The 23,685-nt window shown below is 41.6% G+C and overlaps 1 protein-coding gene across 1 annotated transcript; it reads left to right on the forward strand.

Moving 5' to 3' along the window:
- The first annotated feature begins 9,321 nt into the window (after nucleotides 1-9,321).
- Nucleotides 9,322-14,904, forward strand: ccdc86 (coiled-coil domain containing 86). The gene is made up of 4 exons (XM_061912100.1): nucleotides 9,322-10,191; nucleotides 11,837-11,966; nucleotides 12,058-12,132; nucleotides 14,556-14,904. Exons 1-4 carry the CDS (start codon nucleotides 9,419-9,421, stop codon nucleotides 14,706-14,708), a joined length of 1,131 nt encoding a protein of 376 aa, XP_061768084.1. The 5' UTR covers nucleotides 9,322-9,418; the 3' UTR covers nucleotides 14,709-14,904.
- Nucleotides 14,905-23,685: the final 8,781 nt, after the last annotated feature.

The following is a 23,685-nucleotide window of genomic DNA, read 5'->3' on the forward strand; positions in this document are numbered from 1 at the left end:
GTGATGTAATGACGCTTGTTATCCAAAAAGTGGCAGTGTTGCTTTGGTGAGACAACGAGGAGCAGCTTTTGAAACCAACGAGGAAGAAAAGCGTCAACAAACTATCCATCCATCCATTTATTACCGCTTATTCCCTTTCGGGGTCGCTGGCGCCTATCTCAGCTACAATCGGGCGGAAGGCGGGGTACACCCTGGACAAGTCGCCACCTCATCGCAGGGCCAACACAGATAGACAGACAACATTCACTCTCACATTCACACACTAGGGCCAATTTAGTGTTGCCAATCAACCTATCCCCAGGTGCATGTCTTTGGAAGTGGGAGGAAGCCGGAGTACCCGGAGGGAACCTACGCATTCACGGGGAGAACATGCAAACTCCACACAGAAAGATCCCAAGCCTGGATTTGAACCCAGGACTGCAGGAACTTCTTATTGTGAGGCAGACGCACTAACCCCTCTGCCACCGTGATATGTATGGAGATATAACGCAATATATGTAATGATTATATTTCTGATTTGAGTTGTTAACATTGTATTTACATTCACAGACATTAGAAACAATATACTCCAATCCTAATCCACTTTACTTATATAGCACATTTAATCTTTGGAAACCTTTTTTGTGGTTTGATTTGATTGTTATTAAGAATAACTATTATCATAAAATAATCACCACAGAATAATAATTGCCATATAAATATAACTACACAATACAAAAACAAACAATACCATCAACAAGCAAACTAATTTAAAAACTCAGATAAAATATTACTTTCCCTTTAAAAAAAACAATTTACAGTCACAGAATAATAATTACTATATAAATAAAACTGCACAATACAAAACCAAACAAAATCATCAACAAGCAAACTAATTTAAAAACTCTGATAAAATATTACTTTCTTTTTAAAAAACAGTAAACAGGCTTAAAAACCAGTATTGAAAGTAAACATGTTTTTAAAAGGAAAGTACATTTTATCTGAGTTTTTACATTAGTTTGCTTGTTGATGATATTGTTTGGTTTTGTATTGTGTAGTTAAATTTATATGGTCATCATTATTCTGGGACTGTAAATTGCTTGCTTGTTTTCTTGTTAATGCTTTTGTTTTTTTACGTATTGCGTAGTTATAATTATATGCTTGTACCATACCATACCATACCAACTTGCTTTATAAAGCCCTTTAAAAACAACCATATTTGAAGAACCAATGGCTGTACACCACAAAGAAATAAAGGCAAAGGACAGACTAGAAAAATAACATTTGAAACAGAAGTAAAAAACACATTGAAATAGAAAATACAAATGACCCTAAGAACAATTTGTTGGATAAAAAGTAGTTAAAAAGTTAAAAACAGATAAAAAAGTTAAAAACAGTTTAAAGTCTCATGCTGGGTTAAAAGCCAGTGAATAAAAATGGGTTTTAAGAAGAGTCTTAAAAATAGCCAAAAAAGGGGCCTGTCTCACATGGAGAGGGAGATCGTTCCAGAGTTTGGGACCCGCAACAGAGAATGCTCTGAGCTTGCGCTTTGATTTGGGAACCTCCAGGACCAGCTGATCAGCTGACCTGAGGGACCGGGTGGGGGCATACAGGTGGAGCAGCTCAGAGAGGTAAGGTGGGGCAAGACCATGTAAGGATTTAAAAACGAGTAAGATCATTTTAAAATGGACTCTAAAAGACACAGGCAGCCAGTGGAGGGAGGCTAAAACAGGAGTAATGTTGTAATTGTATTGAGTTTGTGGACCCCAGGAAGACTAGTGGGTTGTTGTGGCAACCAGCTAATGGGGATCCTTAATAAAAATCAAATCAAATCAAACAACAAAAATGTTTCCAAAGTGCTGCACAAACATATTAAAAACAAGATTCAAACACTATCTTTAGCTCCACCAATGACTGAATAAAAATAAAATAAATAAACATAAAACCCATATAAAAATATACAAATACATATGATTAAAAACGATTTTAAAGGATAAACTGAATTAAAACAATATATAGAAATAAAAATGTAAAAACACAGAGGATCACACAACTCACGTAGTGTTGAATCCAGAGAATAAAAGTGGGTCTTAAGACGAGACTAATCAGAAGAGTTGTATGAAAACTGTAAAGTTCTATGAAAACTGTACAAGTATATCATTACCAAAATAATACATTTAGCTGTAAGAGAGGGATTCATTCAACAATATGTTGGATGTTTGCATTAGGGATTTTATTTTTTATTTTAAAGAAAAATAGATTAAATACATGATATTAAATTGCTCAAGTGTACTTGAATAAGTAGCCACTAAAGTATATGTGTGTTGTAGTCTGTATGGTATGAATATGTTTCAAAAGGTTTACTTTAAAGGTTCAGAAATTACTTACTTATGATATTTTTTTCATCTTGTTCCAAATTGAGTAACAACATTAAACAAATAAATATTTAAAATAGTTCATGAAGTGTGTCATTACGTGATTTTAAATGGAATCAAATACAAACTTTTCTAAATACTTATCCATCCACTTTTTTACTGCTTGTCTCCTTAGAGGTCACGGGGGACTGGAGCCTATCCCAGCTGCAAATAGTGTGATTAATTTATTGAGTGCAAACGTACATTTTGTCATGTAGTAATTTAATAAAGTATTTAAAAATGCAAATAATTATTTGAATATTTCAACATTACCGACTTAGATGGCTGAGTTTTTGAAATCCATGAAAGGCCATGAAATAAATCAAACATGAAATCATGACATAATGAAATCAGTAGTATATATAAATCCATCCATCCATCCATCCATCCATCATCTTCCGCTTATCCGAGGTCGGGTCGCGGGGGCAGCAGCCTAAGCAGGGAAGCCCAGACTTCCCTATCTCCAGCCACTTCGTCTAGCTCTTCCCGGGGGATCCCGAGGCGTTCCCAGGCCAGCCGGGAGACATAGTCTTCCCAACGTGTCCTGGGTCTTCCCCGTGGCCTCCTACCAGCTGGACGTGCCCTAAACACCTGCCTAGGGAGGCGTTCGGGTGGCATCCTGACCAGATGCCCGAACCACCTCATCTGGCTCCTCTCGATGTGGAGGAGCAGCGGCTTTACGTTGAGCTCCTCCCGGATGGCAGAGCTTCTCACCCTATCTCTAAGGGAGAGACCCGCCACACGGCGGAGGAAACTCATTTCGGCCGCTTGTACCCGTGATCTTATCCTTTCGGTCATGACCCAAAGCTCATGACCATAGGTGAGGGTGGGAACGTAGATCGACCGGTAAATTGAGAGCTTTGCCTTCCGGCAATATACTATATATAAATGATTAAATAATTAATTAATTAATTATTAAAACAATTAAACCATTAAACAAAATAAATGTACTTTTACACAATATACATTTATGATATATTTAAAAACACATGAATGTTTTAATTTATCCATCCATCCATCCATTTCTACCATTTGTCCCGTTCCTAGTCGCGGTGGGGTGCCGGAGCCAATTTCAGCTGTATTTGGGCGGTAGGCGGTGTACACCCTGGACAAGTCCCCGCCTCATCACAGGGCCAACACAGATAGACAGACAACATTCACACTCTATGGCCAATTCAGTGTTGCCAATCAATTTATATTCTATATCAGGGGTGTCCAACTAATTTTAGATCGGGGGCCACATGGGGAAAAAATCTACTCCTAAGTGGGCCGGTACTGGTAAAATCACTGTACGATAACTTAAAAATAAAGACACCTTCAGATTGTTGTCTTTGTTTGAAAATAGAACCAGCACCTTCTGAAATTGTACAAATCATAATGTTGTTGTGTTTTTTAGTCTTACATTTTGCATTTAATAGTATTCTATCTTTGTTTGTCGTTATTTATATTTTCTGAATATATTATGTGATAATGTTCATCAGTCATATCATTGATCTTGATTTTTAATCCATCGAGATAAAAGACTTATATCAAAATCAAATTAGAGTTTGTTATTTATGTAGTTGTATCATTTTCCTCGACTGATGTACTTAACATTGTGTGGTTTATTTTGTACATATGTAGCATCAACAAAGATACAAAGAATTGCCATTGCGACATCCAGTGGACACATTTAGAACAGCTTCATTCAAAAATTTTAGGTTAATTTTTATACTTAGCGAACTCATCCCGCGGGCCGGACAACACCTGTTCGCGGGCCTGATCCGGCCCCCGGGCCCCACGTTTGACACCCTTGTTCTATATAGTTAGTGACATGTTCAAATAATTACTGAAATGTTATTAACTAATTAATTATAATTTTGAATTAAATGAGTAACCATTGATTAATTAATTGTTTGAACGATTTAATAATTTAAGGTAAATAAAAATAATTTCCCCATCATAGCATGCTCAACTTCAGCCTATACCCTTTCGGTCTGTAAAATTGTCAATATATGAATATATGAATGAATGAATACATTAAAGTATATCCCATCCTTAATAACATAGTATTTCATTCCAATCATCATTAATAAAAGATACATTCAAGTACTTGTTAAAGGATGTATTAATTTATTTTAGAAAAATAATTAAAAGTTTAATTTGTTGTCATCCAGTCTGCCTATTCCATCTAACTCATCAAATACCCTTGCCTATTTTTATTATATCGTGTTGATAGGAAACAACCTATCGGGGCCTGCGAATACACCAGGGAAAGGCAAAATGCGGCGGTAGCCGCAACCAGATGCAAGCTTGCACTGCAGAAGCAGATCAGACAAGGAGGAATCTTAGCCAGGTTGAGCTATTGATCCCACCATTGCAACTGGTGAGAGAGAGGAGGACCAGCCTTCCCAGCAGGAGGTGCAGCAACAACAGCACAGCCCACAGCACAGTGAAACACCAAGTACAGAACCCACAAGGCACACATCAGAGAAGCATATCCGGAAAGCTAAAGTGAGGTGGCCAAAAGCCAACGACAAAGACTCTTGGAGCAGATTCGATTTAAATGTATGCCCTCCAAAGTGTGCTAAGAGGCAGTGTAACTTCCAAACTAAACATTATGGGAGACATCATCTACGAAGAAGGGAAAGAGCGATTTGGATTGATGCCACAGAGGAAGATCGTTCCCAAACAGAACGGGAGACGGGAGAGGGAAATCCTCCAGCTCGTAAAGGAACGCCGCCTCTTACGCAAGCAGTGGAGGAAAGCCAATGACCAGGAGAAAGTCGGCCTGAAGAACCTGTGGGACCAGATCAAAGCAAGACCCTCACAACTGAGGAGAGCTGAAAGGATCAGGAAACGCAGAAGCCGCAGGGAGAAAGCAAGGGCAAGTTTCTTCCGGGACCCCTTCATGCATGCTCGAAGTCTGCTAGAGGAAAATAAGAACGGGACACTCCAGACCAGTGAGAAGGAGTTGGAGGAACACATCACAGTCCAGCTCAGTGATAGCCAAAAGGAGCTCCCCCTTGTATCACCGGGGCACGTACCTCGCCCACCTGAGCCTTCCTCGCAGTTTGACGCCACCCCCCCGAGATGGGCTGAGGTTAAACAAGTGGTTGAGCGTGCAAGAACTGCTTCGGCACCCGGACCGAACGGGGTACCTTACGAGGTTTTCAAAAACTGTCCCGGACTCCTGAAGCTTTTGTGGAAGCTGATGGCCGTTGTCTGGAAAACCCAGTCCATACCATCATCATGGGGCAGAGTAATAACAACCTTTATCCCAAAGGAGAGCAACTCCTGTAACATCGACCAGTTCAGAGGCATTGCCCTACTAAATGTGGAAGGGAAGCTTTTCTTCACCGTGGTGGCGAAGCGGATGACCAACTACCTTCTGGCAAACAATTACATCAACACCAGTTGTCAGAAGGCAGGCGTTCTAGGCTTCCCTGGCTGCGTGGAGCACTCGGCCATGATCTGGGAGCAAATCCAGTCAGCCAAGCGCAACAAAGCGGACCTGCATGTGGTTTGGTTGGATCTGGCAAATGACTATGGATCGGTTCCACATCAACTCATCAGCTTTGCACTCAACTTTTTCCACATTCCATCATGCATCCAAAGTCTGGTAGTAAACTACTTTAACAACTTCGAAGTCTGCTACACGACTCAGGAGATCTCAACTGGTTGGCACCAGTTAGAGAAGGCAATAGCAATGGGTTGCTCTATTTCTCCAATACTGTTCACAACAGCCTTCGAGATCATCCTTATTGGTGGAAGACAGATGGTCCGAGGAGTGAGATCTGAGTCAGGCCAGCGACTCCCGGCGCTGCGGAGCTACATGGATGATGTTACCACCCTCCTCCAAACAGCTGCATGTACCTCCAGACTCCTGAAAAGACTTGGGGAGCTCCTAGCATGGGCACAGATGAAAATAAAACCTGCCAAGTCCCGCAGCCTCCCCTTCCGGAAAGGAGCCAGGAACGACAACATCTCATTCTCAGTGGATGGTGAATTAATCCCACGCGTGGTCGACCAACCTGTGCGGAGCCTCGGAAGGCTTTACACTGCTGACATGTCTGATAAGCACATGGCTGCCTCCGTCACTTCTCAGCTGAAGGATGGCCTGAACAAAATAGATCAAAGCTATCTTCCAGGGAAATTCAAGGTCTGGTGTTACCAGTTCACCTTATACCATTGCCTGATGTGGCCCTTGAAGTTGTGCGACATCACCTCCACAACAGTCCTCAAAATGGACTCAAAAGCCAATAACTACATCCGCAAATGGCTGGGCCTTCCCAGAAGTCTTTCCAACACGACACTGTTTGGAAGAGCCATTCTGAAGCTGCCACTGAAATCCATCAGCTTGGGCTACAAGCAGGAGAAGGTGAGGCTCGTGTTCGAGCTCAGAGACTGACCTGATCCGTCTGTCCGTAACACGAAGACCCAAGTCTGTACAGGGCGTAAGTGGAATGCTATGCAGACAGTAGACCAGGCCATCGTCCGACTGAAACACCAGGAGATGGTAGGACAGATACAGTCTGGCAGAGCCGGCTTCGGGTGGGGAACAGCATCCAAGATGTGGTCCAAAGCCTCAAGGAAGGTAAGAAAAGATCTGGTGATCTCAGAAGTGGTCAAGATGGAAGAGGAGAGCTATATGATCAAGGCGGTGGGCCAACAGCAGCAAGGGAGATGGACCAATTGGGAGGCCGTTGTCAACAGAATTGTTACGTTGGCAGATATGTGGAAGATGCCCCAGGCGAGGCTAAGTTTCCTCATCAGGGCCACGTATGATACCCTCCCCAGTCCCAGGAACTTGCATGTGTGGTACGGGGCAGAGGTGACATGCCAGCTCTGTGACTCCCAGAACCCAAGCTTGCATCACATTCTTTCTGGCTGCAAGGTGGCTTTGTCGCAGGGCCGGTATGGTTGGCGGCACGACCGCGTCCTGCGGAAGCTAGCTGAAATTCTGGAGGCATGCAGAGTGGAAGCAAATAGGGCCACTCCGGGAACAGCACAGTGGTCGATTAGGTTTGTCAAGCAAGGTGGCCAGCCTCACAGCAGCAGCAAGAGCATCCAGTCCCTCCTGTCAGCTGGCGGCGAGTGGAACATGAGGGCTGATCTAGATCGTCAGTTGAAGTTCCCTCAAGAGATTACAACAACCTTGTTACGCCCAGACATTGTTCTGTGGTCCACCTCTAGTAAAACTGTCATCATGGTAGAACTAACGGTATTATGGGAAGAGGGAATGGAGGCTGCCTTTGAAAGAAAGACGGACAATTATTCAGAGCTGGCCAGCGAGTGCGCACAAGCAGGATGGAGGCCCTTCACCTATCCAGTAGAAGTTGACAGGAGCGTCCACCCAGCGGCTTCTAAAGTCCCTCGGGATCAAAGGCTCCAATCTAAAGAAGGCCCTCAAAGCCCTGGCAGAGGAGGCAGAACAAGGGAGCTTCTGGTTGTGGCTCAGAAGAAACGACAAGGCCTGGGGAAAGCAAGGCGTGTAGACAGGAAGTAACATGGGTCTCGGGGTGCTGGAATAGCAGCACCCCGAGACCCATGTTAAGGTATGCGGTCAGGCCTACGCTTGACTCAGTGAGATGGACGTCCCTGCCATGCATAGTCCCTTAGGACTCTTTCCATATACACAACAGCAATAACACCGGGGTTGGAATGTGGGTACAGTATGGATCCTTTAGCTGGCTGCAGGGGGCGGCAGGGAGACGTCCCTGTCGCTGCTCCACCACCCAGAGATGTTCCGGGATTGAAGGAGCGAAACATCCGTGAAGGGTGGCTCCCGGCTGATGACCCTGCAGCCTGCACCACATGGCACCGTCGGAGGTGCGTCAGGCAGTAATGCCCTGCAAGTGTTGACTTGTGCTTACATCTATGCCTTGGTTTTATTGTTTAGGGCACGTCCAACCGGTAGGAGGCTACCGGGAAGACCCAGGACACGTTGGTAAGACTATGTCTCCCAGCTGGCCTGGGAATGCCTCGGGATCCCCCGGGAAGACCTGGACGAAGTGGCTGGGGAGAGAGAAGTCTGGGCTTACCTGCTTAGGCTGCTGCCCCCGCGATCCGACCTCGGATAAGCGGAAGAAGATGGATGGATAATTTCCCAACTCATATGGAAACGGTGTTTTGTGTATAGTCCATCCATCCATCATCTTCCGCTTATCCGAGGTCGGGTCGCGGGGGCAGCAGCCTAAGCAGGGAAGCCCAGACTTCCCTCTCCCCAGCCACATCGTCTAGCTCTTCCCGGGGGATCCCGAGGCGTTCCCAGGCCAGCCGGGAGACATAGTCTTCCCAACGTGTCCTGGGTCTTCCCCCGTGGCCTCCTACCAGCTGGACGTGCCCTAAACACCTCCCTAGGGAGGCGTTCAGGTGGCATCCTGACCAGATGCCCGAACCACCTCATCTGGCTCCTCTCAATGTGTATAGTGTGTATAGTGACATGTTCAAATAACTACTGAAATGTTATTAACTAATTAATTATAATTTTGAATTAAATGAGTAAACCATTGATTAGGTAATTATTTGAATGATTTAATAATTTAAGGTAAATAAAAATAATTTACCCATCATGGCATACATAAAAGTATATCCTATCCTTTATAACATAGTACTTCATTCCAATTATCATTAATAAAAGACACATTCAAGTAATTGTTAAAGAATAGATTTATTTATTTTCGGAAGATAATTAAAAGTTTAATTTGTTGTCATCCGGTCTGCCTATTCCATCTAACTCACCAAATACCTTTGCCCTATTTTTATTATATCGTGTTGTTTATTTAAATTGTACTTTATTTCATACGGATGGAAGGCGAACTTGAGTTTCCTGAAAGGCGCTAAGAAATTAAATTCATTATTATTTTTTTATAATCTCAAAAGATAGCGTCGCGTTCCTGTGCAGTTCATCCTTCCGACCGTGTGGTGGCGATAGCGAAAACACAAGTTGTTTACAATAACCGCCACTAGACGGAAGTGCTTGGCGTCTTCCGGGCCAAGCGGCGAGCACACACGTGGGTAAAAGTTTACTGCGTTGGGGAAAGATGTCGAGAAAACAAAGTTCTACTTCTTTAGCGACGGAAAAGCCGGACTCGCCGCCTATCACCGGACGGACCCGCAGCGGCCGCGCTATCCGTGCTCAACCAACGCGTCATGCCTCCGAAACTCCGGCGAAGAGTTCCAGCCGTAGGACTACCAGGAGGTCTGTCATACCGGAGGATGAGCAGAACCCCACGATAGAATGTGTAGAACCTACATTAGTGGAGCTAACCAAGGAGAAGCCCATACTAGAATGTGTAGAACCTACATTAGTGGAGCCAATGGAGGAGAAGCCCACGATAGAATGTGTAGAACCTACGTTAGTCGAGGACAAGCCCACTATAGAATGTGTAGAACCTACGTTAGTCGAAGACAAGCCCACTATAGAATGTGTAAAACCTACGTTAGTCGAGGATAAGCCCACGATAGAATGTGTAAAACCTACGTTAGTTGAGGACAAGCCCACTATAGAATGTGTAAAACCTACGTTAGTCGAGGACAAGCCCACAATAGAATGTGTAGAACCTACGTTAGTGGAGTTGGTGGAGGAGAAGCCCATGGAAGTCTGCGTGGAACCCACCCCAGCGGCGCCAAGCACAGAAGCCGTACCAGACGGCCATGTGTCCAAGCCTTCACCGGCGGGGAGAGGGGCATCGGTCCCCACATCTCAGCCCAAGAAGAAGCCTCGTCTTGGGCCAAACGAGAAGCCCAAAGCCGTCGTTATTCCTCTGGGGAAGCCCAAATCAGGAAGAGTGTGGAAGAATCGTAACAAACAGAGGTAAAGTTTTACACATTTATGTGAATCAGGAATTTATAAATGTGTTTCTTCACACATTAAAGGCCTACTGAAACCCACTACTACCCACCACGCAGTCTGATGGTTTATATAGCAATGATGAAATATTAACATTGCAACACATGCCAATACGGCCTTTTTAGTTTACTAAATTACAATTTTAAATTTCCCGGGGAGTTCGTCTTCGAAAAGTGTAATGATGACGTGTACGCAAGACGTCACAGGTTTTTAGGAAGTATGAGCGCTGCACACACACACAGCTAAAAGTCGTCTGCTTTAACGGCATAATTGCACAGTTTTTTGGACATCTGTGTTGCTGAATCTTTTGCAATTTGTTCAATTAATATTGCAGAAGTCAAAGTAGAAAGATGGAATTGAGAAGCTTTAGCCTTTAGCCACACAAACACACGGTGATTCCTTGTTTAAAATTCCTGGAGGTGAAACTTTCCTATGGATCAGAGCGCGGTCAAGAGAACATGGATCCCGACCACATGTCAACCAGCAGGTTTCGGTGAGAAAATTGTGGTTAAAAAGTCAGTTCTTACCAGAGAAAAGCTGAGCTTGTGCCGTCCATAGCTGCCGTCGACTCCCCTGAGACATTGCGCGTCAAGACACCCGTGGAGACACCCTTCCGACTATCATGTAATATTAAACTCACTAAAACACTAGCAACACAATAGAAAGATAAGGGATTTCCCAGAATTAACCTTGTAAATGTGTCTAAAAACATCTGAATCCGTCTCAATGCAATCGCGTTTATTTTTTAACTTTTTTTTTTTCTCCGTCGCTATCAATATCCTGAAACACAAATCTTTCATCCTCGCTCAAATTAATGGGGAAAATGTCGTTTTCTCGGTCCGAAAAAGCACTTTTTGTTGGAGGCTCCCATTAAAATCAATGTGAATATGTGAGGGGCCATCAAACATGTGACGTGATCGTCTGCGACTTCCGGTAGAGGCAGGGCATTTTTCTTAGTACCGAAAGTTGCGAACTTTATCGTGGATGTTCTCCTCATCCACGGTAAAATTCGCAAAAAAGAAAATCTCATTTCAGTAGGCCTTTAAAGGCCTACTGAAATGAGATTTTCTTATTCAAACGGGGATAGCAGGTCCATTCTATGTGTCATACTTGATCATTTTGCGGTATTGCCATATTTTTGCTGAAAGGATTTAGTAGAGAACATCGACGATAAAGTTCGCAACTTTTGGTTGCTGATAAAAAAGCCATGCCTTTACCGGAAGTAGCAGACAATGTGCGCGTGACGTCACGGGTTGTAGAGCTCCTCACATCCTCACATTGTTTACAATCATAGCCACCAGCAGCTAGAGCGATTCAGACCAAGAAAGCGACGATTTCCACATTAATTTGAGCGAAGATGAAACATTTGTGGATGAGGATAGTGAGAGTGAAGGACTAGAAAAGAAAAAAAAGGTTAAAAAAAAAAGGCTCATTATGGTGGTACTTGGAAACCCAGGTGCTTTCTGAGGTGGTGCCCGGTTAGAACCACTGCTTTGGACACTTTCTACTTCTCAAACAAAGACCAAGTTCTCACTCATTTTGAGTAAATAAACAGACGAATAATGAATAAAAAGTTGATGTCGACTAATATGTTTCTGGGTGTTTGCAGGTTCTCAGCGGTGGTCAGAGACTCGTCACTGTGTTCGTCCTGGGAGAAAAAGATGGCGGCCAAGCGAGAGAAGCAGCTGGTGCAGCAATATTCTTTGCAGCTGAAAGAGCAGAAAGCCAAACAGAAAGAGGTGAAACATTTGAATGCAACTGTTGGCTCATGATTGAGAAGCCCTCTCACCCTGCATGGACTCATGTGAACATGTCCGTGTGTCTACGCAGGACAAGAGGAAACGCAGAGAGGACAACTTGAAACGACGCGAGGAGAACGAGCGCAAAGCGGAGATCGTGCAAGTGGTACGTGAGCGTGGCCCTCAGATGCAGACGTTGTTTGGCAAAATAAGCAGAAAATATTACAGTATAGTTGGTATCATATTACCATGTACAGTGTTATTTACCTTTCATTTTTAAATGCCTTTTATTAATGAGTTTCATGGAAATTAAAACACATTTTAAAAAAGGTTACAGTGCAGAATAAGGTACAAATAATTTAACCCTATAAATTGTTCTTGTGATTAAAAAAAAAATGAATTGGATGAGAATATTTTAAATAAATTCCTAAAATGTTTATAATTTAATAAATATCAAATAAAATAAAAAAATAATATAATATGAATAAAATTACATGTAAACGTGTAATTTATTTCTTTATTCAAGGCTGAAATGATTGAAAGATTTTGAAAAATGCTTTAGTTTATATTTTGTTGCTTTGATTAGTTGTTTAATGAGTAATGAAAAAAAATGTAGGGAATCTAGACCGCATGTAGCGCCCAGAAACTTTAAATATGTGGACATAGTTTCCACACGGCTGCTGCATCAGAGCGAACATAAGTAGTAGTGTGAGGTACCGAGATCTGTGTGAAGGCCAACAGCAGAGATTTTAATTTTTCAAAATTTGGTTTTACAACTTTTAAGTGCAATTTCATGATTTTTTATTTCATTTATTAATGCACAAATGTTAAGTGCAATTTCATGGTTGTTTTATTGATGCATAATTGTTAAGTGCAATTTTATGATTTAACTTTTTTAATTTTTATTGATGCATAATAAAGTGCAATGTCATGATTTTCTTTATTAATGCATAACAGTTAAGTGCAATGTCATGATTTTTATTAATGCACAAATGTCAAAAGTGCAATTTCTTGATTTATTTTTTATTTTTAATAATGCACAAACATTAAATGCAATTTATTTTTTTGTTTATTGTATTTTTTTATTAATGGACAATTGTTAAGTACAATTTCATGATTTATTTTTATTAATGCACAAATGTTAAAAGTGTAATTTCATGATTTTTTTTTTTCAAGAGTGGAAAAATGTTAAAAGTCCAATTATATGATTTTTTTTTTGTTAATTTTTTTATTGATGCACAAAAGGTAAAAATGCGGTTTCATAATTATTTTTTTATTTCCATTAACACACATGCAGGTACGTTCAAAACACAATTTCAGTGTTGACGCGTATTTATTGGCGAAAAAGGAAGGTTAAAACAGAAAAATTGTGGTCTATTTAAACTATTATTCCTAAAATACACATTGAGGCTTTTAAGTGTTTTATCCAATAACTCAATTAATTGAACAAACTATTCAATAGTTTTATTTGAAGACATTCAATCACTTTACAGTATAAGAAATATTCAAATGTAACAAGAGCAATGCAGTGTAAAATTTAAATGAGTCATTTAAGATGATAATTAGTCTGCAGAGTTACAGCTGGTACTAATATTTGAACCTGAGAGAGGTAAGTAAGTTTTATTTAATCATCATGTTAGGATTATTAGGGACCGAATGTCCCATTGGGACAGAGGACCCTATTGTATCTGTAAGGTTTTATTATTCTTCATTCTTTATTATTATTCCGACGCCTCTTCGAGCTGTAATTTGACCCCCTTAACATGCTTCAAAACTCACCAAATTTTACACACACATCAGGACTGGCGAACATTGCCATCTAATTAAAAAAAAAAAAAAAAAAAAAATTGCGCTCTAGAGCCCCCTAGGAAAAAAACACCGACAAAACTGCTCCTTGAGACATAAACCAAAAACATCTATGTAGGTCTGACTTATACCTAGATTTCATAAAATGACTTCCTTCAGCAAAAATCAACAGGAAGTTGGCAAAAACCCCTTCAAAACCAAATTTTCCTAAAAAATGTAATTTTTGCCTCTTTGAGCTGTAATTTGACCCCCTAAAAATGCTTCAAAACTCACCAAACTGGACACACACATTAGGACTGGCAAAAATTACGATCTAATAAAAAAAACTCAAAATTGCGCTCCTGCTCCTAGGAAGAAAACAGACAAAACTGCTTGTAACTTTCGGTAGGAATGGCGGAGAGACATGAAACAAAAACCTCTATGTAGGTCTCACTTATACCTACATTTTAATAGACATCCTTCTCGAAAAATCAGCAGGAAGTTGGCAATTACCCCTTCAAAACAAAAGTTTTGTAAAAACCCGTCACCTTTTTTCAAACATGGGTGACAGAAAGAAGCACCAGTGTGACCCCAGGATGCAGGGAAGGTAGGTAACGTGAAGGTAAAGATATGTTGAATGAGTAAAGGCAGGAAACACCAGCAAAAGTCGGTCCCGTCCATCGCTGCTTGCAGCTTTAATTATTATTATTATAATTATAGGAGCCACCAAACTTCCTACTAAGTCGCAATGACAAACTTTTATTTTTTTTCCAAATGGCATTTAACATAATTTTGTGTTTTCAGATACGGAACACGGCGAAGATCAAGCGGATGAAGAAGAAGCACCTGAGGAAGATCGAGAAGCGAGACACGCTCTCTCTAATGGAGAACAACAAAGACAAGCAAAAGGTCAAAAGCAAACCGGCAAAGAAAAACAAGACGGAAGAGTCGACCTGAAGACTGACGTACACACACCCAAAATTCATTATTATTGAAAAACTTTTATTTTTTTTTCCAAACATATTTTGGAAAATATTCATCTATTAAGAATGGGGATTTGGATTGTTTTGTGCACCCCTACACAAATCTCATTCCTAAAACTGTTGCTGTACCTTAAAATGAATGACCTTCTATTAAAGTAATGACAAATAAATATATGTATATTTTTTTATGATATTGAAATAGCAAGTACAGATAATGAATGAGATCCTGATTCATTATTTGTTAAGAGAAGAAAACATTCCCTCCGCCACGCCTACAAATAGTATGATTTGTATATCAAAATGGTTATAAGTACACCTCTGCATAAGACTGCATCCCTATTCACATTTGTTTTTAGTCTTTCACAGAAGCCTTAAAAGTGCATGAAATAAAATGCATCCTATTTAAATTACAAACATTTTTGACCAACTTCATTTGATACTAAAAATCGAATTAAAATGAATCAGCAACATTACATCAGGTGTATCAAACACTTTACCTACAGAACAAGAACTATAGAAACAAATTGATGAATTCAGGATGAATGGCTAGAACGAGCAGGTTTTGTAGTGCACACCTTTTCACAGCCGGGTTTATAAGCATGATACTGATAAAGCACGTTTTCTGGGGTCACTGGCATCACACCACACCCCCAAGTGATGCTTCCTACATAGAGCCCCTGATCATAATTTTATTTGGAGACGCCTCAATTATTTTTGTTCTCACTTTTTAATTTAAAAATTAAACTTGAATTTAATCTGATGCATTTCAGTGTTTTTTTTACATATCGTTTTGTGGCATGGGGGTGTGCTCAATATGACGTGTAATTAGAATTTGCATACTTAGCTGTAACATGTTTTATAAAAGGCTAAAACAAAAAACATTCATATAATAGTATCGACACGTATTTTTCTTGTGACATCGTGTTGCTCAATTTGTAATTGTTGCTGCTTATTTAATGACTACAAACATTGTAATTTGTACATTTATGAGTAAAGTAAATGATTTAACGAACACTGCATGTTGAGTACTAAAATGAATTAATGGGAAATTCGGTAGTTATTTTTTTGTGTGTGCAAAATACGACATTTAACCTCTAAAGGCCTTATTGGCCACATGCGTGGACAGCACCTTTTAGCTCTTATTTCCAAAATTGTGTACACTACTGAATTGGTGACTTATGCTGCTATCTGGTGGTGTTAGAAGAGTATAACATGCAATGGAATTTGGGGGGAAAAAAATTGTAAAAATAAAATTACCATGCACTACACATGACGTACATGTTTGTGTACTTATGGACTAAGTACATCATATCAAAAGATGATTTTTAGTTTTTATTCTAATTAGGGTCCAATAAGCCCAAATAGCAAAGAGAAATTAAAAAAAAGCTTGTAAACAAACAGTTCGGGCCTTAAGAGGTTAAGACAATTAAAGCATACGTTATATATGTGTGCCATGGGCCCCAGTACATTCTATATTTTAATCAGTGACAGAGCAGGAAGTGGCTGGAAACACAGTAAAGTTTCACATGAAACGCCCTGTCATTCATTTATTGACGTTTTACATGCGCTTATTTATGCAAAACGGGGCTGCCCGCAGATTTACTGTAGCAAAATGTTTTAATGCTATAGACTCGCTTCTTTCAAACGTCCAACATTTTGCATCTGTAATACTTTTTTTTTTTTTTAATGAAATGTACAATGTTTTTCCAATAAATAAATGTTTTTTTCATAACATTCTGCCATTATTCTCATAATACTCTTTTAAAATCGTCTTTTTTGACGTGTGTTTGGGGTCAAAGTCCTGTTGGAACAGCCAACTGCGCCTAATACCCAACCTCCGGGCTGATGATTTTAGGTTGTCCTGAAGAATTTGGAGGTAATCCTCCTTTTTCATTGTCCCATTTACTCTCTGTAAAGCACCAGTTCCATTGGCAGCAAAACAGGCCCAGAGCATAATACTATCACCACCATGCTTGACTGGAGGAATGGTGGCCCTGGGATTAAAGGCCTCACCTTTTCTCCTCCAAACATATTGCTGGGTGTTGTGGCGAAACAGCAAAATTTTTGTTTCATCTGACCACAGAACTTTCCTTCAGAAGGTCTTATTTTTGTCAATGTGATGTCTGATGAAACAAAAATCAATATGTTTGGAGGAGAACAGGTGAGTCCTTTAATCCCAGGAACACCGGGCCTACCTATCGTCAAGCATGGTGGTGGTAGTATTATGCTCTGGACCTGTTTTGCTCCCAATGGAACTGGTGCTTTACGGAGAGTAAATGGGACAATGAAAAATGAGGATTACCTCCAAATTGTTCAGGACAACCTAAAATCATCAGCCTGGAGGTTGGTTCTTGGGTGCAGTTGGGTGTTCCAACAGGACTTTGACCCCAAACACACATCAAAAGTGGTGAAGGAATGGCTAAATCAGACTAGAATGGCGGTTTTAGAATGGCCTTCTTTAAGTGCTGACTTAAACATGTGGACAATGCTAAAGAAAAAAGTCCATGTCAAAAAAAAAAACTGATTTAGTTGAACTGCACCAATTTTGTCAAAAGGAGTGGTCAAAAATTCAACCTGAAGCTTGTGGATTGCTACCAAAAGCGCCTTATTGCAGTGAAACTTGCCAAGGGACATGTAACCAAATATTAACATTGCTGTATGTTGTAGAGTTTGCTTTAAGGACATAATTCACCAGACCTTTTTACTTGACTTTGTCATCATTATTCACTGTCATTGTTGTATTGTGCACATGACAATGATGTTGTTCTCGTGTAGCATTCAAATATGCAGTTAAGAGTGAGTAATTATTGTGGTCTATTTAAACTATTTTATGGCGGGGGTTGTATATATTTTCAAGCGTTTATATATACCGTATTTTTCGGAGTATAAGTCGCACCTGCCGAAAATGCATAATAAAGAAGGAAAAAAACATATATAAGTCGCACTGGAGTATAAGTCACGTTTTTGGGGGGAAATTTATTTGATAAAAACCAAAACCAATAATAGACATTTGAAAGGCAATTTAAAATAAATAAAGAATAGTGAACAACAGGCTGAATAAGTGTACGTTATATGAGGCATAAATAACCGACTGAGAAGATGCCTGGTATGTTAACGTAACATATTATGGTAAGAGTCGTTCAAATAACTATAACATATAGAACATGCTATACGTTTACCAAACAATCTGTCACTCCTAATCGATAAATGCGATGAAATCTTGTACGTCTAGTAGAGATGCGCGGATAGGCAATTATATAATCCGCAACCGCATCACTAAAGTCGTTATCCACCCGAACCAACATTTTATCAACACAGCAACCGCCCGCCACCCGCCCGTTGTTATATATCAGGGGTCGGCAACTTTTACCATTCATAGATCTAAATTGACCTGTTTCAAAGAGAATAGAAGATAATGAGAGCCGTAAACATTTTCGCGACTGTTTGCTGGTGCTTATTCAGATAACGAGATTAAAGGCGTGCTATGAAGCCATTGACTTTTGACACCTTCAACAACATGTACAAACTCTTTGCCAGTCCAGTAACATGTTGTGTGCGGCTTCCGCAGACACACGTCCATCCATCCATCCATTTTCTACCGCTTATTCCCTTTCGGGGTCGCGAGGGGCGCTGGCGTCTATTTCAGCTACAATCGGGCGGAAGGCGGGGTACACCCTGGACAAGTCGCCACCTCATCGCAGGGCCAACACAGATAGACAGACAACATTCACACACTAGGGCCAATTTTTAGTGTTGCCAATCAACCTATCCCCAGGTGCATGTCTTTGGAAGTGGGAGGAAGCTGGAGTACCCGGAGGGAACCCACGCATTCACGGGGAGAACATGCAAACTCCACACAGAAAGATCCTCAGCCTGGAATTGAACCCAGGACTGTAGGATCTTCGTATTGTGAGGCAGACGCACTAACCCCTCTGCCACCGTGAAGCCGCAGACACACGTACAAGATTGAAATGCAATACTGGGTGACACAGAGTACACTGATGGTTGTAATATCAACAACTTTAACACTTTTACTAATATGCGCCACGCTGTGAAGCCACACCAAACAAGAATGACAAACACATTTCGGGAGAACATCCTCACAGTAACACAACATAAACGCAACACAACAAATACCCAGGATCCTTTGCATCCATGAGACTTCCTGACTATATTATACTATATTATACACCCCGCTAGCACCAAACCTTGCCCACCTTACCAACGCGGGGGAGTTGGTGCTAGCGGGGTTTATAACATGTTGCTAGACTGGCATACAGTTCATACATGTTGTAGAAGGCATCAAAGGCAATGGCTTTATAGCGCGCCCTAATTCTTGTAAACTGGGTGACCGCCAGCAGCTATTCGCGAGAATGTTTGCGGCTCCTGTTGTTACTTTACTTTGTGATACGGATCAATATGGCCCTTTGAGTGTTAAAGGTTGTCGATTCCTGAACCATGTATATCAAATATTTCCGAATGGTTCAACCACCACCCGCCCGAATCTAATTAAAATCTAAATTTTCGTCATGTCATCCGCCCGACCCGCGGTATATCCGCGTACTCCGCGGATGAGACCGCAAACCGCGCATCTCTAACGTCTAGTCTCTTATGTGAATGAGCTAAATAATATTATTTGAGATTTTACGGTGGAAGAGGGGTTAGTGCGTCTGCCTCACAATACGAAGGTCCTGGGTTCAAATCCAGGCTCGGGATCTTTCTGTGTGGAGTTTGCATGTTCTCCCCGTGAATGCGTGGGTTCCCTCCGGGTACTCCGGCTTCCTCCCACTTCCAAAGACATGCACCTGGGGATAGGTTGATTGGCAACACTAAATTGGCCCTAGTGTGTGAATGTGAGTGTGAATGTTGTCTGTCTATCTGTGTTGGACCTGCGATGAGGTGGCGACTTGCCCACGGTGTACACTGCCTTCCGCCCGATTGTAGCTGAGATAAGCGCCAGCGCCCCCCGCGACCCCGAAAGGGAATAAGCGGTAGAAAATGGATGGATGAGATTTTACGGTGGCAGAGGGGTTAGTGCGTCTGCCTCACAATACGAAGGTCCTGCAGTCCTGGGTTCAAATCCAGGCTCGGGATCTTTCTGTGTGGAGTTTGCATGTTCTCCCCGTGAATGCGTGGGTTCCCTCCGGGTACTCCAGCTTCCTCCCACTTCCAAAGACATGCACCTGGGGATAGGTTGATTGGCAACACTAAATTGGCCTAGTGTGTGAATGTGAGTGTGAATGTTGTCTGTCTATCTGTGTTGGCCCTGGGACTTGTCCAGGGTGTACCCCGCCTTCCGCCCGATTGTAGCTGAGATAGGCGCCAGCGCCCCCCGCGACCCCAAAAAGGGAATAAGCGGTAGAAAATGGATGGAGGGATTTTACGGTAACGTGTTAATAATTTCACACATAAGTCGCTCCTGAGTATAAGTCGCACCCCTGGCCAAACTGAAAAAAAATGCGACTTATAGTCCGAAAAATATGGTATATATATATATACACATACACACACACATAATCCGGTTCATGAATATATCCGTTGGGCCACCGTGTTCAATGGAGAAGTCTGATCTACAAAATTTGCAGGGAGCATACCGCTTCCCCCTTCGAGCTGTCCTGGATGAACTAAAATTATTTTTTTCCAATCATTTTGGAACTTGGAAGCGTACTTCTTATTCTTACTCGTCGTCGCTGTGTCTCTTCTACGTTCTTCTGCTTCGTCTCTGTTATGTTTTTGGACATTACTACTTGCCGTAGTTTTGAAGCGATGCATGATGGGAATCCGGGTGTTGTTTGTCAGTGTATTAACGTTCCGGCCGGAATAAACGTGCTGAGAAATAGCTCATTGCCTGCCTACTTTATGGCATACTTGCCAACCCTCCTGATTTTCCCGGAAGACTCCCGAAAATCTCTCACGGCAACCATTCTACAGAATTTCTACTGTTTTCCACCCGGACACTAATATTGAGAGCGTGCATTAAAGATACTGCGTTTATTGTCTTCTACAGCCTGTCGTCACGTCCGCTTTTCCTCCATACAAGAAGCTTGCCGGCCCGGTCACATAATATATATGCGGCTTTTACACACACATAAGTGAATTCAAGGTGTACTTGGTCAACAGCCATACAGGTCACACTGAGGGTGGCCGTATAAACAACTTTAACACTCTTACTAATATGTGCCACACTGAACCCACACCAAACAAGAATGACAAACACATTTCGGGAGAACATCCGCACCGTAACACAACATATGAGGGGCGGCATGGCGTAGTGGGTAGAGCGGCTGTGCCAGAAACCTGAAGGTTGCAGGTTCGCTTCCCAGCTATTGACATCCAAATCGCTGCCGTTGTGTTCTTGGGCAGGACATTTCACCCTTGCCCCCGGTGCCGCTCACACTGGTGAATGAATGATGAATGAATGATTGGTGGTGGTCGGAGGGGCCGTAGGCGCAAACTGGCAGCCACGCTTCTGTCAGTCTACCCTAGGGCAGCTGTGGCTACAGATGTAGCTTACCACCACCAGGTGTGAATGAATGATGGGTTCCCACTTCTCTGTTAGCGCTTTGAGTATCTAACAATAGAAAAGCGCGATATAAATCTAATCCATTATTATTATTATTATTATTATATACACAACAGAACAAATACCCAGAACCCCTTGCAGCACTAACTCTCCCAGGACGCTACACAACACCCCCCCGCTACCACCAAACCCCGCCCACCTCAAACATCTCCTGAATTCGGAGGTCTCAAGGTTGGCAAGTATGCTTTTTATGGGTTATAGATAAAGCTATGGCTAACGGAGACATATATAATAGTCTACTTTTCAGGTGAGAGAGGACGCTAAAGGCAGTGCCTTTAAGACACGCCCCCAATATTGTTGTCCGGGTGGAAATCGGGAGAAATTCGGGAGAATGGTTGCCCCGAGAGATTTTCGGGAGAGGCACTGAAATTCGGGAGTCTACCGGGAAAATCGGGAGGGTTGGCAAGTATGGTGATTCGGAGCAGCCCCTTTAAGTGACCGTCAGGAGATTCTCCCAAAAGTGGGGGGTTTGTTGTGACCACCATTTTGAGTCCTTCGATGTTAGTAGTCATTTATTCTCGTCTTTTGATGAATAAGCGATACCCACGTTTTGCGTGTCAAACGATACTTCAAGTTGTCTCGCTCTCACGCTACAAGCGCAACAAACGTATACTTTTGACCCAGCAGATTTGGTCGCATTTTCACCACATCCATAATAAATTCATAAAAGAACCAAACTTCATGAATGTTTTTTGTGACCAACAAGTATGTGCTCCAATCACTCTATCAGGAAAAATAAGATCTGTAGAAATGATTTGAAACTCAAGACAGCCACACTGCAAAAAGTCAGTGTTCAAAAAGAAGAAAGAAAATACAAAAATGAGGGGTATTTTATTTGAACTAAGCAAAATTATCTGCCAATAGAACAAGAAAATTCGGCTTGTCAAGACATTCCAAAAGAAGTAAAATTAGCCAACCTCAATGAACCCCAAAATAGCTTAAAATAAGTATATTCTCACTAATAACAAGTGCACTTTTCTTGGTAGAAAAAAATGGGACCTTTTTGCTCAAAATGTTGAAACATATTCTTAAATTAAGTAAATGCTAGTGCCATTATCTTGACATTGAGATATGCGCCCGGCATCATGATTTTTTTTTTTTTTTCATGCTTGAAGTAAGAAATTATTACTTTAAAAAAGTAGTTTTATACTTGTAAGTGCATCAGTTGACATTCTAGTTTCAAGCATGTTTTACTCAATATAGGTCATCAAATCTCAGCAACAAGCTGTAATATCTTACTGAGATCTTTTAGGACCAAAACAAGTAAAATGAGCTAACAATGAACCCCAAAAATAGCTTAAAATAAGTATATTCTCACTAATAACAAGTGCACTTTTCTTGGTAGAAAAAAAAAGAGACCTTTTTGCTTAATATGTTGAAAAATATTCTTAAATTGAGTAAATGTTATTGCCATTATCTTGACATCATGATTTTTTTTTTCATGCTTGAAGTAAGAAATAATTACTTTAAAAAAGTAGTTTTATACTTGTGTGTGTTGATGACACAGCTTTGCAATGCTTGATATTCTAGTTCAGTGGTTCTTAACCTGGGTTCTATCGAACCCTAGGTGTTCGGTGAGTCGACCTCAGGGGTTCGGCGGAGGTCAAAACACACCCGACTCTTCGTGTAAATACAAACTTCTCCCTATCGGCGTATTACGGATACGGCAACAGCTGACTGATTTGCAGGAATTACCATGAATTGCTTTACGTGGACTTAAGCAAGTTGACAAACTTATTGGGGTGTTACCATTTAGTGGTCAATTGTACGGAATATGTACTGAAATGTGCAATCTACTAAGAAAAGTTTCAATCAATCAATCAAAAACAGGTGTGTATATTTGTTGTGAGTTCATGCACTGTCAATCAATCAATCAATCAATGTTTATTTATATAGCCCCAAATCACAAATGTCTCAAAGGACTGCACAAATCATTACGACTACAACATCCTCGGAAGAACCCACAAAAGGGCAAGGAAAACTCACACCCAGTGGGCAGGGAGAACTCACACCCAGTGGGACGCCAGTGACAATGCTGACTATGAGAAACCTTGGAGAGGACCTCAGATGTGGGCAACCCCCACCCCACCCCCCCCCCCCCCCCCACCCCCCCCCCCCTCTAGGGGACCGAAAGCAATGGATGTCGAGCGGGTCTAACATGATACTGTGAAAGTTCAATCCATAGTGGCTCCAACACAGCCGCGAGAGTTCAGTTCAAGCGGATCCAAGACAGCAGCGAGAGTCCCGTCCACAGGAAACCATCTCAAGCGGAGGCGGATTAGCAGCGTAGAGATGTCCCCAACCGATACAGACGAGCGGTCCATCCTGGGTCTCGACTCTGGACAGCCAGTATTTCATCCATGGTCAT

Source organism: Nerophis ophidion, linkage group LG01 (assembly GCF_033978795.1).
Source record: "Nerophis ophidion isolate RoL-2023_Sa linkage group LG01, RoL_Noph_v1.0, whole genome shotgun sequence".
Classification (NCBI taxonomy): Eukaryota; Metazoa; Chordata; class Actinopteri; order Syngnathiformes; family Syngnathidae; genus Nerophis; species Nerophis ophidion.

Excerpts from the sequence above, each read along its gene's own strand:
- ccdc86 (XM_061912100.1), top strand. The coding sequence starts at position 9,419 with ATGTCGAGAAAACAAAGTTCTACTTCTTTAGCGACGGAAAAGCCGGAC. Across the intron at positions 10,192-11,836 it reads AAGAATCGTAACAAACAGAG|GTTCTCAGCGGTGGTCAGAG; the intron begins GTAAAGTTTTAC and ends GGGTGTTTGCAG. Across the intron at positions 11,967-12,057 it reads AGAAAGCCAAACAGAAAGAG|GACAAGAGGAAACGCAGAGA; the intron begins GTGAAACATTTG and ends GTGTCTACGCAG.